This window comes from Meleagris gallopavo, chromosome 6, assembly GCF_905368555.1.
Source record: "Meleagris gallopavo chromosome 6, MGAL_WU_HG_1.1, whole genome shotgun sequence".
NCBI lineage: Eukaryota > Metazoa > Chordata > Aves > Galliformes > Phasianidae > Meleagris > Meleagris gallopavo.
This window is the reverse complement of record NC_139409.1, coordinates 31,225,579-31,243,305: the sequence shown is the minus strand read 5'-3', so window position 1 is coordinate 31,243,305 and position 17,727 is coordinate 31,225,579. Positions and strand designations below refer to the sequence as shown.

The 17,727-nt window shown below is 36.0% G+C and overlaps 1 protein-coding gene across 8 annotated transcripts in view; it reads left to right on the top strand.

The window, feature by feature from the left end:
- The window catches only part of OSBPL3 (oxysterol binding protein like 3), an 88,989-nt gene that overhangs the window by 57,750 nt on the left and 13,512 nt on the right, over nt 1–17,727 (top strand). For 6 of the 8 annotated variants that reach the window (XM_010712786.4, XM_010712779.4, XM_010712783.4 and 3 more), the window contains 10 exons: nt 185–311; nt 1,057–1,160; nt 1,302–1,394; nt 2,011–2,167; nt 4,271–4,401; nt 9,350–9,457; nt 12,187–12,321; nt 12,986–13,079; nt 15,191–15,441; nt 17,383–17,520. In XM_010712786.4, the coding sequence (XP_010711088.2) occupies nt 185–311; nt 1,057–1,160; nt 1,302–1,394; nt 2,011–2,167; nt 4,271–4,401; nt 9,350–9,457; nt 12,187–12,321; nt 12,986–13,079; nt 15,191–15,441; nt 17,383–17,520 (1,338 nt within the window). The remainder of the gene's footprint in view (nt 1–184; nt 312–1,056; nt 1,161–1,301; nt 1,395–2,010; nt 2,168–4,270; nt 4,402–9,349; nt 9,458–12,186; nt 12,322–12,985; nt 13,080–15,190; nt 15,442–17,382; nt 17,521–17,727) is intronic. The other 2 variants (XM_010712785.4, XM_010712784.4) reach the window with 1 other exon arrangement.

Below are 17,727 nucleotides of genomic sequence, written 5' to 3'. Positions count from 1 at the left end.
ATGTCCTAACAGTATGCTTGATGACTATAACGCATAAACTAGTTCATAACTTTTTTGTTACTGCCATGCTGTTGATGCCTTCAGTCCTTGTTACTGATTGTGGACCTCAATTGTGGCTTGTCAAAATCTGTCCTTACAGCTTCATAATATTATTTGTTAATTTTCTTGTTTTTCTCTGGAACAGGCAGGAAGCTTGACCAAACAAAACTCGCTGTCAGCTGGTGGTAACTTGTCATTTTCCTTTTCGTGTAATGAGTCCAGGATTCCATCCTGGCTACAGTCTTCTGAAGACATGGAAAAATGCTCAAGAGGTAATGATATTTGAAGGAAGAGGAAAATAAACTGATATTTCTCCTACTTCTTCTTGACAATGACACTATAATAGCATAAGGAGTCATTACAGTTTTTTCTGAAACAAGAGAGAGGAGGAATGAGGTAGTTGTTGATTTCCTGCCTACTTGCTTGTTTTCAAGAGAGCTAATGAATGAAGAGGGTACCAGTTTTGAGGATCTCTTAAAGGAACCTATGTATTCCAATGTATTTTCTTTTACGAACATTACACTTGTTAGTAAAACTTGAGCTGTCTTAAACTAGGTTTCAAATCACCTTCTGCTCATGCTTTCCTGAAATAATAAAGATCTCTTTCACATTGGAGAAAGTGTCTGTATGATGTATGGTTTTTACCTACTAGGAGATGTTTCATCTCTAGCTCTGCATGAACTATTCAGTCTCAAAGTCTATGGCATTTTTACCCTGTCCATGAGTCACTAGTTCGGGTGACTAGTCCTGTATGGCAGTAACTCATTTTACCTTGTATTTCTACAACCAACTATGACAAAACACCATATATCATATAGAGGCATTTTAATATTTTGAAGACAGAAGGATACAAGCTATTTTAGCCAGTTGTCTAATGCTCTGTTTTGTTTTGGTTTTTTTTTTGGTCAAATAATAACTTAAGCCAGCAACAATGAAAATAAAGCTAGCCTATAAACAAAAGACTTTCATTATATTTGTTACTTCAAAGCAACTGAAAATATTCTCCTGTTCAAACAGATCTCTCCACTTGTCATGCGTATTTACTGGAAATGAACCAGCTGTTACAGAGCATGGATGTGCTTCACAGGACCTATTCAGCGCCTGCTATAAATGCTATGCAGGTGTGTTTAAAAACAAACGAAAAAAACCCTTTTCTCTTGCTATTCCAAAAACCAGCCACGAATTCTAAGTGATCAAATTATTTACTCTTAACTTTGCTACTTCTATGACAATCCATATTTTGTCTTGCTTGTTGTTAAAAGGTTGGACCTTTTGAAAGCCCAAAGAAGGAAAAGAGAACACATAGGAGGTGGCGATCTAGAGTTGTTGGGAAAGAGGCTAAGGGAACATTACAGGTGACTTCAGTCCTTTCAGTATCTCATCTTTTCTTCAATTCTTTCTTACTGATAATTTCTCGGCATAACCACTTAAGGAAATAAGAATCCTTTTGAAGTAATGTTCGACTCTGACTCATTTTAAGCAGTAGTATAATATACAAAACACTATTGTGTCCTTGTTAAAATCTGCAATAAGATCTATACTAATTTGTTCAGGAGATAAACCTGTTTTTCACCCATTTTTTCAGTTTGTCTCCAACTGGGGGCATGGGAGGTGTATCTGGTATTTTTTCTCTTTTCAGCAGTACCTATTTTTGCAAATTCTCTGGGTAGTTTTCCTTGTATTTGCATTCAGTATGCTTGTCATTAGATACTTATAAGCAGAGGAAAAAAAATACTATTGTATATGTTACAACTCTCAATGGACTTCTTTCTTGGAGATTTGTCAAATCTCCAACTATGAAATCTTGGGCAAAATTTTGTCAGTGTTTTCATCTATTCTAAGCCTATTGGTAACTGACAGAAGTTCAGTTAGCTTCGGTGTCCCAGATACAAACAATTAAAAATAAAATTCTTTACAGTTTGTCTAAAAAACAAGACAGAGACAATCACAAATTTACTGTTATCCTTACAGGTGCCTTCAGTATTTTCTGCCCCTATGAGACTACATGCTTCCAATCCTAACTTATCTACAATAGATTTTGTAGAAGAGAGAAACTACTCTGATGGCTCTGAAACATCATCAGAATTTACTAAAATGCAGGAGGACTTATTTCATATTGCACATAAAGGTAAATAAAGTCTGTTTTTCATATTTTGTATCATCTCAATTTAATGTGATTTCTGAAAACAGATCCTCTTTAATATTTAGAAAAAGCACAAAACGCCCTCCCTTTAATTCCCTTGTGGAACTGTGAATGTTGATGTCTTGAGTCTTCTGAAAAAAATGACTTATTCTATTTTTATTTTTTTATGAAGGACCTCCCTTTTTTTTAATATGTTAGACTAAGATTCTGTTTGTTGCCCAAAGGTGAAAATTTCCACAGCAGATTATAATCTTATGTGTGTCTGTGTACATGTCTAGATAAGCACAAGTATGTTTGTATACTAAGTTGGTTCACCATATTTGAGATTTGAGAGTTCACCATTTGCTGGTGATGCAAAGGTTGCTATGGTAGTAACCTATTTTTAGTGAATACATAAGAGTAAAATCATGTGAAGCCACAGGAGGGGCAGCTTGACTGTAAATGTTTTGTCTCTTGAAGTCATTCTTCATAGCAATACTTTGCCCTGTCACCCTCAGACCAGAAACATTTTTATTGTTTAAGTACATTTATGTCTGAAAGACTTTTGGAAGGATAGGTGTTTCTCCTTTTTGCATAAGATGAGTTGTTTGATGTTATCAGTATGCATTCTTTCATTGTTTTTGCCCTCTGGTGCTGGTGTATCTTGATTCTGTTATGGAAAGAATGTGTCTATTTTAGCAGTAAGCTTTATAAAGTAAATTGTAATCAAAACTGATGCATGTTTTCTGAAACTAGAAAAGAGGGTGGGAGCGCAGCTGGAAAAGTTGCTATGTACTGGAACACTAGAATTCTTCTGTTCAAGATGATGTTAACTAAATGCCTGTGTCACAAGTTCTTATGCTTGAGCATTTGATATAGCTGAAGTGTATTGTTAGTACTTTATTCTGTAAAAGTTCTTGAAAATTTTAGTATACCAGCTATTAAATGAGATGTAAGGTCACTGAGGATTCTGGTCATGCCTCTTACATGTGAAAGGCTAATGTAAAATAGATTGTAATGGACACATCTTCCTCTTCACCCCCAGGGAAGTTGTTAGATTTCTTCACATAGATTAAACTATGAAAATTCATTTTGATAATGGTTTCTGATGATGAAATACACGTAAGGATTATTTTCTTTTTAAGACTAAGTTATGTTACCTGAAATACTCGATGAGGTAATAATTATTCAGGTTAAATCTGGGAGATATAAAACATGCTTTATTCTTTACTCTTCCTGTGCATCTATACTCAGGGTTGGTTTTTTTTTTTTTTTTTTAATCTCCATTTCACTGGTAAATTCCCTGATAAATTTTTGCATTCCCCATTCTTGTGATTTTATTATAAGACTTAAACAGTCCCTCAAAAATCTGCTAGTTCTGCAGAATGATGAATGTTGAAATACTACATAAATATTACCAGATTAAATTTTTATTCCTCGTGGTTATATAAAAGATCAAATGTCTCAAAAAAAAAAAAAAAAAAAAAAAAAAAAAAGCTTGCGTGATCTATTATCTAATTTGCCTGTTTGGGGCTAGTGAAATGGACTCAGAAAGAAGTGGGAGCACCATCACGTTCAGGATCTGAGCTGTTGAGTCAATAAATCATCTAACAAGCTGAAATGTCATTATACCCAAAATGAATCACCACTGTTAACTTGTGGTGAAACTACTAACCCTATAGCTGTGACACTATGTGTTATAGCTGCCTTCTTGATTGATTTATTTTTTTCCTTCTCTCTCCTCCCCCACTGGAATTCATAAAGGAATGTGGAGTAGAATCATGACCATCTGAAGATTCAAGCTAATTGGGAAACAAAAGCAAGTGAAGAGCAGACGTGGTTAGTTAGCTTTGTTGCCATCTGTCACAAATTAATCAAAGCAGTTTTGACTGTGGCTAATATAGTCATCATGTTAGCATTTACCATAAACATTTCCCCTGGTTAAAAAAATAAAATAAAATCTGATAACCTTGAATAATATACTATCCTGGATCTCTCAAGCTAAATTCTTGTTTCTATCACCATAAATGATGTTTCATTAAAATTTGACGTAACTGGTGTATTATGTGTAGCTGTTTTTAACCTCATTTTTTTACAAAATGGTTCTAGTTTACTTCACCTTGAAGTCAGCTTTCAGCAGCATATCTACAGAGAGAGAAAAGCTGAAGCAGATGCTGGAGCATGAGGCATCATCATCTCCATCTGCACAAATAGTTGGCTTGAAGAATGCCTTAACGTCTGTAAGTGATATGCTGAAGTTCAGCAAACTTCATTATCATCAGTTACTACTTTTAAATTTTGTAGTAGTTAATTTCTGTTTTGTTAGTGTCTGCTCTGTACTAAAATTTACAATATTGGAGCATAATGAGTCATGATTATACATAGTATTTTACAAAGACTCTCTTTCCTAAATGGTAAAGGTACTGAGAAATCATGAAGACTTGATAGATCTTATTGTGCCCTAAATAAATCTGTATTATTTGATGCTAAGTATAAGAGTTGCTTTGTGACTGAGTCTACTTTGTCTGGATCAGTCATTCCATTCTGATAGGCTACGGTGCTGTTTAGGAAAAGCCAAATATTTGCTATAACTTGGAACAAAATAAAGAAGGAGCAGCTGAAGGCATTCGGCTGTCCTTTCTATTGCACCAGAGCTTTGCTGCTCTGCACCAAAACACTGAAAAACAAACTCAAGTACAGCTTGTTTATATTGGCTTCCACCTTCATCTGTTAGTCATCTGAAAGCAGCAATGGATTAGTTCAAACAAAATCCTAAATGACAAAAGATTATGCTCTTTAAAAAAGTTGGTTGGATTTGGTTGCTACACTTTTTTCAACATGAACTGGTCTCAAACAGTTTCAATACATCAACTAAACAGTAATCTGATTTCAGAACAATGAGGGCCATCATTATCATGCTCTTAAAATTTCAGTCTATATCTCAAATTGCTAACCAGAGGCAGGAGTGACTCTGGTTAAATGTGCTATAGATCTTTGAATTAGTTCAATATAAAAGCTTGCTTTGTTTTACAGAAGTTGTGTATGGTTATAGCTTTTCAGTTTGAAATGTTTCTTCCCCTAGACCTGTCGATGTTATGATGTCTTCATAGAATTTGGAGAAAGCTGAAGCTTGTTGCATAAAACTACATTCACTCATTTGTTTTTGGCTTTCAGCTGTTCCACTTGGGACATCTAATTGGGTGACTTCCACTTTTTCCAATGTTTCCAATTTGCTTAAAATTTTACATTAAAAATCACTTCTAAGGTTTGTGAACTGAGTGAACACTCAGCTAAACCTGGATTCTTTTTGTAAGTGATGAAATTCTGTTCATCTTCTAAATGTCTTCTAAAAATCACAGTCTTTGCTCTTATTTGTTATTTACTAACCCTTCTGTAACCAATCCAAGTGTGATTTCTGAACTCTGGCAGTTTCAGCAGAAGTAACACCTATGTGAAAGCTACTCTTAGCCTTTAGATCTGTAAAGCTATGATGCCAACAGAAATTTTCTCACCATGCACAGCAGAGAATCCTGTAGGAGAAAAGAATGAACTTCCTTTGAAGTCTTCTGGAAGCACAGATACGATAAACTCTAAGACTGTTCCTGTTAAGAGAGTCTTGTACTCATGACTTTAATGTTTGTTTTTTATTACAATTTTTATTCAGGTCGTAAGGACCAAAAATCATACAGGTTGAAAGCTATCAACTGTTAGGCTGTTTGGTTCTTATTGACTTGGCAGGGGAAGAAATCAAAACAGATTTGAAGTGCATAAAATACACTTTTCAAAATAAGTATCTCTGCCTTTGCTTTTCCGTAATCAAAGTGTTGTTCTTGACCTCCACACGGCAAATAGACAAAAGTCAACAGAAAAAGAAAATGGAAGAAAGCACAATAGAAGAAGATAGCTACAAGAGAAGGAAGAAAGTAATTTTAGTATGATATACAGGAAGGCTATATAAATTCTTTATTGTATTAATTTGATGATGGGGGGGGTATAATACATAAGCTTTTCCACCTGAGCACTTGAGAGAGGAGTGATAATGCTAGTATGTTGAAGCTAGACCACACAAATGTACAGCCAGAGAATCCTCTTTCTCCCATTCACCATCACTTCGGACCTACTGTCTTTCCTACTTCCAACAAAAAAATACCATCAAAATCAGAATTGGACAAAGTGAATGCACAAATTGCAACATTCTTGTATTGATTCACATAGCAGAAGTGGGCAGTAAATCTTCAGTTTTGTTCCATCCTGATGGCTGGATTGTTTCTTTTTTTAACTTTTATACCCAACTCAATATACACACATAGGAAACCAGTTTTTGTAAGGGCAGTTCTCTACTGTAATTATTTAAAATTATGAGCTTGGCTAGACTTGCGCTGCAGTACAGGAACTATTACTCAGAGGTTTTTTCTCTATTTTCTTTTTATGGCTAAAGTTGGTAACACAGGTTATTTTCATTGCAGCAGGGCTACATTCTCTTCCTACTGACTGACATATAACCATCAATGCATTCAATGTGAATAACTAATTACCAGAGTTTGTTACAGAGGGTTTTTTTTTCCTAATTATTTCTATTAAAAGGCTGTCAGGACACACGTTTTAAACTGTTCTTTGATTCAGTGTTAGAAAGAATTCTGCAACTCTGCTAGCTGTAGAGAATGACTTGGAATGTACAGACTACACTGTCTACTTTGGCAGAAAATATTTCAGAATAGTCAAAAATCTACTTAATTTAGAATGCAGCTTAAAGCAGCCTACCATAGAAGAGATTTGGTATATAAAGAACTAATCCTGGGAGAAGAATATTACAGGAAAATCTTTTCTTCATTCCCACTTTTACTTTGATACAAAGCTGAGACCAAACATTTAAGAATACCTCTCATGCTCTCGGTACTTCTAACCATCTAAGGATTTGCACAGATTTGAGACTTCGCACGATGAACAAGCACTAAACTTATTCCTCAGATTCCTAGCCAGAGTCACCCCTTTCCTTCAGCTCTACATCAAACCATTCATATTCTGTGGTGGAGTGTATTTCAGATGTATCTTAGCAAGAAGATTCACTGCTGTGTTTCTGTAGTGACAGGAGAAATGTGTAGATGATTAGGTGGAAGAGACCTCTTTTGTATCAGTTTTTAAAGGAGAAGGTGTTGACATAAACAGAGTAGTCTACATAGCCCTGTCAGAATCTTAAGTATGCTTCTTGGTTCTCCTCAAGAAGATGAGACAAAAGAAACTGTTTTATGCTTACTTATTCCTGTATTTGCTTCCCTATGTGGTTAAATCAAACTCTATATGTGAAATCCTTATGGAAAATCAAACTCTATATGTGAAATCCTTATGGATGATCAAACAACTGGGGCTGGAACATCTCTTCTAGGAAGAGAGGCTGACAGAGCTGGAATTAAGTCTCTGGGGAGACCTTATTGCAGCCTTCTGATACTTGAGAGGGAGGGCCACAAGAGATGAGGAGAGACTCTTCACTGGGGTATGTCTTGATAATAAAAAGAGTAATGGTTTTAAATGAAAAGGTAGCTTTTAGGTCAGATATAAGGAAGAAATCCTCTACTATGAGGATGAATAAGGCTCTAGAACACATTGCCTGGAGAAGCTGTGAATGCCCAATCACGGGAGGTGTTGAAGGTTGGATGGGACCCTAGGCAGCCTGATCTAGTGGAAGGTTCCTGTGGCAAAGTGGTTGAAACCATATATTCTTTAAATCCCATACCATTTTATGCTTTCATGGTTGACAGTCACCAAGAGGAGATAAGAGCTGTCTCACAAGCATGCCTTTCAGAGGTCAAGTAAACATCCAGGAATTATAGATATAGTCAGAGAAGCAGGGAAGCATCTGAAAAAAATACACTAAAAAAAAAATCCCTCGTTTCAGGGAATAAATAAGCTCAGACAGGGCCATCCAAACACCACAGCAGAGCAAAGTCTTGTCAAACTCTTGGTTCAGGCTAATCCCCAAGCAATGAACGGGCTCCTAGAACTTCTGCACCTTCAGTAGTTCCAACAGAGTATGAGGGGAAACCCACCTGATCTCAGAAGTAGTATCATCTAAAGGATTGCAGTGTGTCCAGCTGACAGCTGTGGCTGGAGGAGTGCTAGCAGTCTTCATAGAGCATGTGTTGTTTGAATTGCTCTGTACAGCTGGGAGACAGTGACTGCTTCTGTGTAACTTTATGCTCTGTGCACTTGCAAAAGAGTGTATTACCATAAGTACAGTTGGTCTTACAGTGCTACATGTAATTGTAACACTGAAGAATTGGATTCCTTTTTATTCATAAGCATCCCAGTTTCTGAAATGGAGCAAAGAAAGGGCTGTTTCACTATCAATATCTGTAGAGGCTTACTTTTTAATGGAGTAAATTTAAAATAATGCTCATTATGCTTATATGTTCCATTACTTTATAGTTATGTAAGATAGTATTAATATGGAATATTAAAAAACATAGTACATCTGTAGTAAATACAAATACATATTTTTCTCAGCAAAAAAACAGAGCTAAGTTGGTTTTTTGTTTGTTTTGTTCTTAATTACGTTGTTTGTTCATAGTTTTTCTGTATGGTTTGGAGAAGTCTTTCTCCCCCAGGGCCTCATTACATCCAGTGAAACTTGCTCCCTGCCATTTCTGGAATTGTCTCTTGGAAAACAATGTCACGTATAAGAGTTGTCTTATATTCATTCATTATATTCATTTTCTGTTCTTGCCTAGTGCAATAGTACCACTTCAGTTGGGGTGCAGCAATAAAAGTGGAAGATAGCTTTGTCTTACTAATTAGTCTGAAGTAAAATATTACTTCTTTGGCAAGAGTGAGAACATTTAGAGACAAGGTAGAGGTGAGGGAAAGAAGCTAAGAAAATAAAATTAAATTAAAAAAGCACAAAATTCATTCATTCTTAAGCTACTATGTCACCTTGCACAACCCAGTAACTTGAAAGTGCCATCCCTGGCTTTTATTCTCCACTTGTCTTTTCCTTCACACTGAAGAAAAATAATTTTAGAGACAAGGTACAAGATTTGAACCATTTATAACAAATAATTTGCTACCAGTAACCAATTATGTGTTTAATACTGCATTTAAAATACTCCTTCCCTTTCTTTTTACACAATAAAACCACTGTTCAAATTAGTTGAGAGAACTTTATATCCCCAATATTTTTGTTAAATATTCCAGGCAATAGCACAAAACACAGATCTAAAAGACCGGTTACGCAGAATACATGCCGAATCTATGATCCTTGATTCAGCATCTAATGCAATATCAAGTCCAGATTTGGTGCAGGTGGGTATGGATTTCCTCTTTCAGTGATCTTTTCCTCCAGCTCCTACATCTAGATGGTGTAACATCTTGTCCTGTTCTTCATGTCTTCCCTACAGTGTATTGTGTTAGCAAAATGAGTCCGCTTTTGTGATTATGAATCATTTCTGGTGATGCATTGTGTTATATTTAATTTCAGAGATTTTCCTCGTGAGCAGTTTTCTTGAGCATACCACCATTGCTTTTGCTACTGGCTCCTGGTATTCTCCCTCACCTCCTGCCCCCTTCCCATTCAGCATGAACAAAGCTGTCTTGTCACCTGCTGCCAGTGGTTTTCTCTCCTTGCGTTCCCCTGTTAACTTTCATGCCTGTCTGAACGTTGTTAGCCCAAAACATTAACTACTGGTGTGACTGATTTAAGGTTTAGAGCCATTTATAGACTTTTCATGAAAGAATCAAAGAAATGAAATGTATGGGATCTTCAGCCATTTCATTTTGTGTGTTTGAAGACAAGGAGTCTTCTGCATATCCAGTTAGCCAGTTTGAGATACACTGAAGTACTGACAGTTTTTTGGCTCACTTCAGAATGCATATGAATATGGTGTATTTATAGATCATAGGTCCTAGATATTTAAGATTCTAGTAAGGGAAGCAAGAACTTATTTCTGATGAATTTTCCTACGTGCTGATACAGAAACTTCTGCTGTGCTTGTATAATAAATCCTTCATTAGAACTTGAATGGATGTAGTGTTGGGTTTTATATAACATACTATTTCCTTTCATTTTTAAAGGCAGTTTAGTCATTCAGTCTGTTCATTTCTATTTTAGTTCCATTTTAGAAGTACTGATTTTAGTCATATTTTGCCTCTTTTTTTCTTTTAAGGTAATTGATCATTTAAATGCCTTTTGCTTTTAATCCCATAAAATTTTTGAATAGTGCTGCTGTACAGAGAGGCATTAATGAATAAGTACATTGGTTTTTAATTTCAAGACTAATCTTCCTGTTTAGGGGAGGACCTTGTGAAGATACTGGGTTATTTCTCAAACATAGAATCATAGAATTGCTTAGATTGGAAAAGACTTTATAGCTCATCAAGTCCATGCTGTATGTACTGCATATACAGTGATAAAATTAGCTTTTAAAATGTCCTTTAGGGCATTTGTTAATGAGTTCCCTCTGGAACTTACAGACAAAAATCATTTATACTGGAAAACTTTCATCTTAGATTGTCTGAGGACTGCAATACAGTACTGCTGCTGTGAGGTCACTGCACAGAGCTTGGCTCTAGATGATATATCAGCTGCTATGATAGACCTCTGGAAATTGAAGCGGTATTAACTAGTTTTTCAAGCCTTTGCATAAAATAAACATTTAGTTTATATTTGAGTCGTTTATGGTGCAGTTTATCTTGCCACAATTGAAACATGAACGAAGACAAAGTGAAGCTCTCATGTGATTAAATATAAAAATCAAACTGTTCTTTTATGAGCCTCTTCTGCTCATTTTGCTTCTGAGATTCAAAATAGAGTTGGAAACAATCCCAGTAGCACTGCTCATGCACATAGGAAGTTTTTTTTGACTTGCAGGCCAATGTAACTGCCTCCCCCCAGAAAAGTCAATTTTGAGATTACTTCTTTCTTGCAGCTTTACTGGGATTATACAATTAAAAAAAAAGCAGATATCTTCTGTAAGTAACAAACCAAACTGTTATTAATCTCACCATTATCAGCATACAGTGAATAACATTCTGTACTGTAGTAAAACTTACCAGCAGAGAAGCCTCAGAAGATTTGTCAGTTTGATTGCAGAATTACCAGATAATTCATTAAGTGAGTTCTGAAAGTAAAGCTTCTAAAGATTTTTTTCATTTTGCAATTCCTACAAAATTATGATAGCAAGGGCAGCCATGGTTACAAGTTAAGAATGCATCACATACAGAATAAAGCTTGAGAGCAGCTGATATGTTAATTTGGACCAGCCAGTCCTATTCCTTAGTAGGGATGGAGCTACGAGGGAACTACCAATACTCGCTGATAGTCCCACCTTTCCTAGACTACATTTAGCAACTCTGCTTATGTCTCTACCTATAGAGAGAACTTGGGGCTTCTGCAGGTGGAGGTCATGAAATCTGTACTTCAGCAGCAAAAGCAATATCATTGATGAGGCTTTGATAATATGCTGACTTGAGTTGAAACACAATTCTTGGACGTGAATATGAAACTTTCTGAAGCAGAGCATGGAAAATAGCCTAGTGGAGATAGTTAGGAAAATAACTTTGCCCCTCTGAATTTTGTATGCTACTGCTTGCCCAGACTTGCATTAAGCAAGGCCTGGGAAAGGAGAAGACTAGTGTGTTTATTAAGATCAGCAAAGAATGGAGACCAGTATGTAGTAAAAAAAAAAGTTGGAATTTTCTCCTTTCTAGGGATTTCTTAGTGATATGCTTGCATACATATCTGGCTGAACCCCTCAAATATCAATGCATTTTCACATTTTTTGTCAGAGGAAATAGTACATGGCACAGTATACACTTATCTACTGAATTGTACATTTTTTTTCTTTTCTAGTCTGTTTTTCTTTGGTTTTAAATACCCTCCTCAGAACATGCTACCTTTCACTAAGTTGGAAAAGGAGCACGTGCAGTCTTCTGCCAGGCATTCTACAACCCTTTAACTTACGTGACTGGATTTATATGCGTGAATGCTATTTGTAGTATTTTTCCTCTCAACACTTTGTATTTCTTTTAAACAGGAAAATTCGAGAGAAGAAAACAGAGGTCTGGTTCACCAGATCTCCAATGAAAGCAGACTATCTATTGCTGACTCTCTTACAGAATTTTTTGATGCACAGGAAGTCCTACTGTCTGCTAGCTCTTCAGAAAATGAGGTCTGAGCTTTAACGTTGACACTATTGTTATTTAGTTCATTATCTGCTACTCAACACGTGGTCTTTCAATGTACTAATTGCACATCAGATGATTTGACAAAAATAAGTTAGTATGCTGCTTGTGTTCATTTGTTATCTCTTTACAGTTGAATGTAAAAAATTATTGTGGAAAAGTCTTATATGCACATGTAGGAAAATGGCAAACAGGTAGCTAATATGTAGACACTGCATATATTGTATGATCTGCCTTGAGTCATCATGCAGGAGCTAAGGAAATTCTATCATCGAAATATAAATATATATCTGCTCTGTAGGTATACCTTGGGGCCAAGATTACACATACTAAAACTTAATGCTGACTTCTCCGGGACTCCCTAAATGCTTGGTGTTTGATGTGGTGAAGGCCCTTTAGCTCTGAGACCAAGATAATGAAGCACGTTTTCACTAAAATAAAAATTGAATTATCACTGATGGTAATAATTTCCAAAGTATTTAATTCTTAGGCCCACTTAGTACTTTTCTCCAATACTGAAACACAGCTTAAAAAGTTCAGATCTACAAGAAATATTAATTGCAGCAGAAGGTAACAATTTGTGTGCATGTGGAATTACTTTAGTGGGTACGCTAGTGAGTAACAAGTCTTATTTCCCCATCCTGCACATAGGTATCAGATGATGATTCATATGTAAGTGATATCAGTGATAATGTCTCAGAAGATAACCTAAGCAATGACATAGAGAATGAAAGACAAACTTTAGGTAAGTTGAGGGTTTTACAATATCATGTTTTGGGAATTGTGTTTCTTGTTTGAGGTATTTTTTTCTTGTTTTGTTAGAAAACATTTGATGTTACAGATTGTGATATAGACAGCTTGTGCGTTTTTTTTTCCCCTCCCCCTTATCACCTCAGACTGCTTTTGAGCAGCACATTCTGATTAATCTGATTAAAAGGGCCAAGGCACCATAGTTTAAGCAGGATGGTCGTTCAGTATCAGCAGAGAAACACCAATGTGCTTGTCCTCTCAATTTCAGCTCCTTTTCAGATCCTTTCATGGCCACAGGATTTTTCAAACTAGCAAGGCTTGCTGCTTTTGGTTGCTTTTTCATTTCATTTTTCTCTAGAAAGTAATTTGCTTCAATATAACAACAATGTTCAAAGTTTTGTCATTTTTAGTAGATTTTATTGTTTAAAAGAACATGTGAATTATTTACTGTCATACCTCGTGCATGACCATACAAATTTCTTCTCTACCTGTTTTAATTATGACAGGCTTGTTACTGGGTACACTTATTTAACAGTCCTGCAAATTAGAGTGAATAAAAAAATGGAGGCAGAGGAATTGGTCATAACAAACTAATTGGCTTTGTGCTTTCAAAGCATTTCATCTAATCACAATCTTCTTCCCACTTTATCTATGTGGGACATTCAGTAATGCTGACCAGTTGTTTCTTACTTGCAAGTGTTACCTGATCATCTCCAAGGATGAGCCCATCCCTTTACATTTGGTAGTTAACATGTTTGGAGATCTGTTCTGTAATGTTTTAAAAATGATATTTTGAAATACGGGATTGGTTTTCTTTTCCTCATAATCTGAATCTTAGAAAACTAAGAGTGTAGCTGTGTTCATCCTGCAACAAAGACTACCACTGAAACTGTGCTGTGTGAGCAGCACCTCTGTGTACTTCTGATACCTGTTTCTGTGCTTTGGTCAGTCTATCTCTCCCATTGCAAACTGGATACCTTTTTTCCTACATGGGCTTTCACTGAGCTATGAACTGTAGAGTTTTGATAGAAATCTTTTGACCACTGCACTGTCAAAAGTCAGACCAGATGATAGTAATGGTCCAGTCTGACTTGAGAAGTCACTGATTCTAGCAGGTCAGGTGTCTTAATCTCCTTCAGTGTTGTTGTGGCTGTTTGTCACAGGTCTCGCAAACCAGGAGGGGGTTTCTTTTCAGTAGGAGTTGGCAAACTACACTGTAGAGAGAAATCACATCCATCTGACAAAATCTCATTCCTCTGAATCAAAATTGATGTATAACTAAACAATGTACCTGTTGCAGAAGCTCATAGCCCTATTTTGATTCAATAGATGTAATTTCACTGCACACTTTGAACTATTTATTCTGTTATGACTGCTTTGACAACAACTCTGGCCACCTCAGATATTCTTGTAGTTGAGTCATTTTTATTTATTTTTTTAATATTAGCAAGCCCTTAACTCCAGAATTGCTTCAGTTTTTCTACCTGTTAAGCAGGTAGAAAGCAATACATGCAATTAAATAAGCAATATATGGGTGTATCTAAAAGTCAACATGGTTTAACATTTTTAAATTGCTCAGTCTACAGCAAGCACAGTAGGAAAGCCTTCATGTAAATCTGTGCTACACTAGATTTCCTTGTAAGCAGTATCAAAAAAAAATAGATAGGAGCTTCTTTGGTGCTTAAATCTGTAATTTATTCCTTGTCTTCTGAGAAGTGGCAACTTAATTGAAGCTCTGTCAGGGAGGGAGGTTTTATGTCACTTAAACAGATAGGAATCTATCTCTGTTACAACCAAGATAGCAATAATATTTACTCTTTCAAATTCAGCAGAAAGCCTGAGTCTCTCTCCTAGCCTTTAAGGGTAAGGAGGTAGTTTTTTTATGCTACTTTTCTACCTTCAGTTAACTTAGAGATATTAAAGTCACGTTTATTCTTCACCCCTTTGTAACAGGCTATCTTTAAACCACAGGTGAAGTTATTTGAATGAAATGTGAAGGTGTTTTATTTTTTTTGACAAAGAAAAGTTACATTTTAATGTATATTTGTAAGAGGGATAAAAAGTAAGTAAATTATGTATTAACTCGTTCTGCATATTTATTTTCAGACTGTATTTCTGAAAGTGGAATTGGATGCCATTCTAAACGGAGAACATGTTTACCAGCTCCATGTCCCAATACTAGTAACATCAGCCTATGGAATATCTTAAGAAACAACATAGGAAAGGATCTCTCCAAAGTGGCCATGCCTGTGGAATTGAATGAGCCACTTAACACCCTTCAGCGTCTCTGCGAGGAGCTGGAATACAGTGAGCTACTAGATAAAGCAGCTCACACACCTAACCCATTTGAACGGATGGTAAACACTTTATCCTAAATTCTTAGTAATAATCAGTATAACCAGAAGAGAGTACAATGTGAAAATCAATCTGTCAAATACATGAAGGTGTTCTACTCTATTTTTCTTTCCACCCAGCTGAGAGAGGCAGGCTCTAACAAGTCTGTGTTTGTTTCTGTACCCACTAGTTTTTATTCTGCCTAATTTCTTTTGCTTTGTAAAGAAGTGTATCTCCTAAACTGCCTTATCCTGCAAGGTTAAGTGAAGTACAAGTTGAAATCTGGTTTGTATCTTTTCTCTTCCTTCCTCTTCTAATTTTCCAAGATTAAGAACTTAGAGCAAAGAGGAGTGAGCTATTATGCTTCTGGCATAAGTATGGAAGTTACAATGCTATGTATCTTTGTAACATGAAGTTGCCTAATCTGGAAACAGTTCTCCATGGAAGATAGTGGGTCTTCCAGCCCTACCCTACTGTGATAGTTTTGTGTCAATTAAGTGAGCTCCATTTGTTTTATCAGCTGGTTTTTTGTAATTCTGAGGATGCTACAAAATGGTCAGGAACTCAAAACTAGGTACTGCTTATGTATGTTGTTTACTATATTGATGTAGTCTTCTACTACTGTAGAATCCTAAAATTCACAATTTGATAAATAACAAGAAAAAAAATGATTTCAGTTGTTTGCTTCTAGAGTCACAAGAGTTACTTGATGCGTATGCCTATAAATAAAGGATTTTAAAGCTCCCTATATTCTCTTAAATAGAAGAGATGGATTGTACCCTACACCAAATTAAGTCTTTTGATCAATATTTCTTACTTTAAAATGAGGCTATTAATGAATGTAAATAATTATGTTATAAATGCTACTTGAAAATACACTTGCTCCAACTCTACAAGGATCATAACTTTGTATCTGTCCTCAGGATTTAGCAGATGTAATACAATGGAAAGCATAGTAATGACAGCAAAATAGCAAGGTCCTAGGTTGCAGCAGGTGAGAGTTTACTCAAATGCAACAGTCATCATCACAGAGATAAAGGGGGAAAACCCACTTACCTTCAGATGGCTTCAACCATGCAGGAGTCTCCAACAAGATACCCTTACCTCTACTGCCAACCCTTAAATGAGATCTGGGAAGGGGTGGATCCTTCCAGTCACTTAGGTGCATTGCTTGCACCTGAGCTCCCTTGGGTTGGCTCTGCCTTCCTACCAAGTGCTCAAGTACTGCTTGGAGCCATGACTTAGTATTTCTGCTATAGAGAGTGTGGCTGTTAATTTGTTCTTAGGTATAGAACTCTTCCTTGTTTTTGTTAAGAATGCATGTTAAAAGAAAATGAACAATAGGTCTTTGCATGGGAATGAAAATAAGTTTTTTCATTCCTTCCCTAAGCATCTGGAAATTGAGTCAAAATGTAGTATTCTTTGACTCTGAAAAACTCTTGAGGTAAAATTGTTGTTAGCTGTTGTATCATAATTGCAACGTTTTGCTTAGAATAGCTCATTTATTAAGTCAGTTTCTGAACTTGTGAAAGGAAAACATCTCCTCTTTCACATAGAATAACAGACCATAACTGTAAAAGCCAATTACAATACAAAATCTATCAGTGGTTTTTAAGTTTACTGCTTTCAATTCTGTGTGTTCCAAGATACTGAATTATGTCAAACTGTTTTCAGAGACACTGTTTTCAGTCAAATAATTTGCGAAGTTTGATCCTGTTAACTCTATCACTGGCCTCTTGAATGATTCATTGAAAACTGAAAAACTCTATAATGCATGAGCTAATGCTTAACTCCCAGGAGGGGCATACACATTTATAGTCTGCAAATAATGGAAAAAATAAATAGCTGATGTCAGGATAAGGCCTTTGTTTATATATATCTCTCTTTTGTTAAGTCAGAATCCTTTGAAAAAAAAATGCATGATTGTGATAAAGTAATCAGAATTCTCTGTGTGTTATTTCCAGGTATATATAGCTGCGTTTGCAGTATCTGCATATGCATCCAGTTACTACCGAGCTGGAAGTAAGCCATTTAATCCTGTTCTTGGAGAAACCTATGAATGTATTCGTGAAGATAAGGGTTTCCAGTTCTTTGCAGAACAGGTACTGTATGCTACAACATTTACTTTTGCTATTTGATAGACTACTTAATTCTGAATGCATGGCTGGTATCCCCCAGAGCTATAGCAAAATGCAAAATTACTTTGTGTAACCTTAGCCCAGCAAAACTCAAGGGATGCTATAGAATTATAAATGAAGGAAATGGCTTTGTTTATTGAGGAAAGGCAGCTAACGCTGGGATGGAATGTG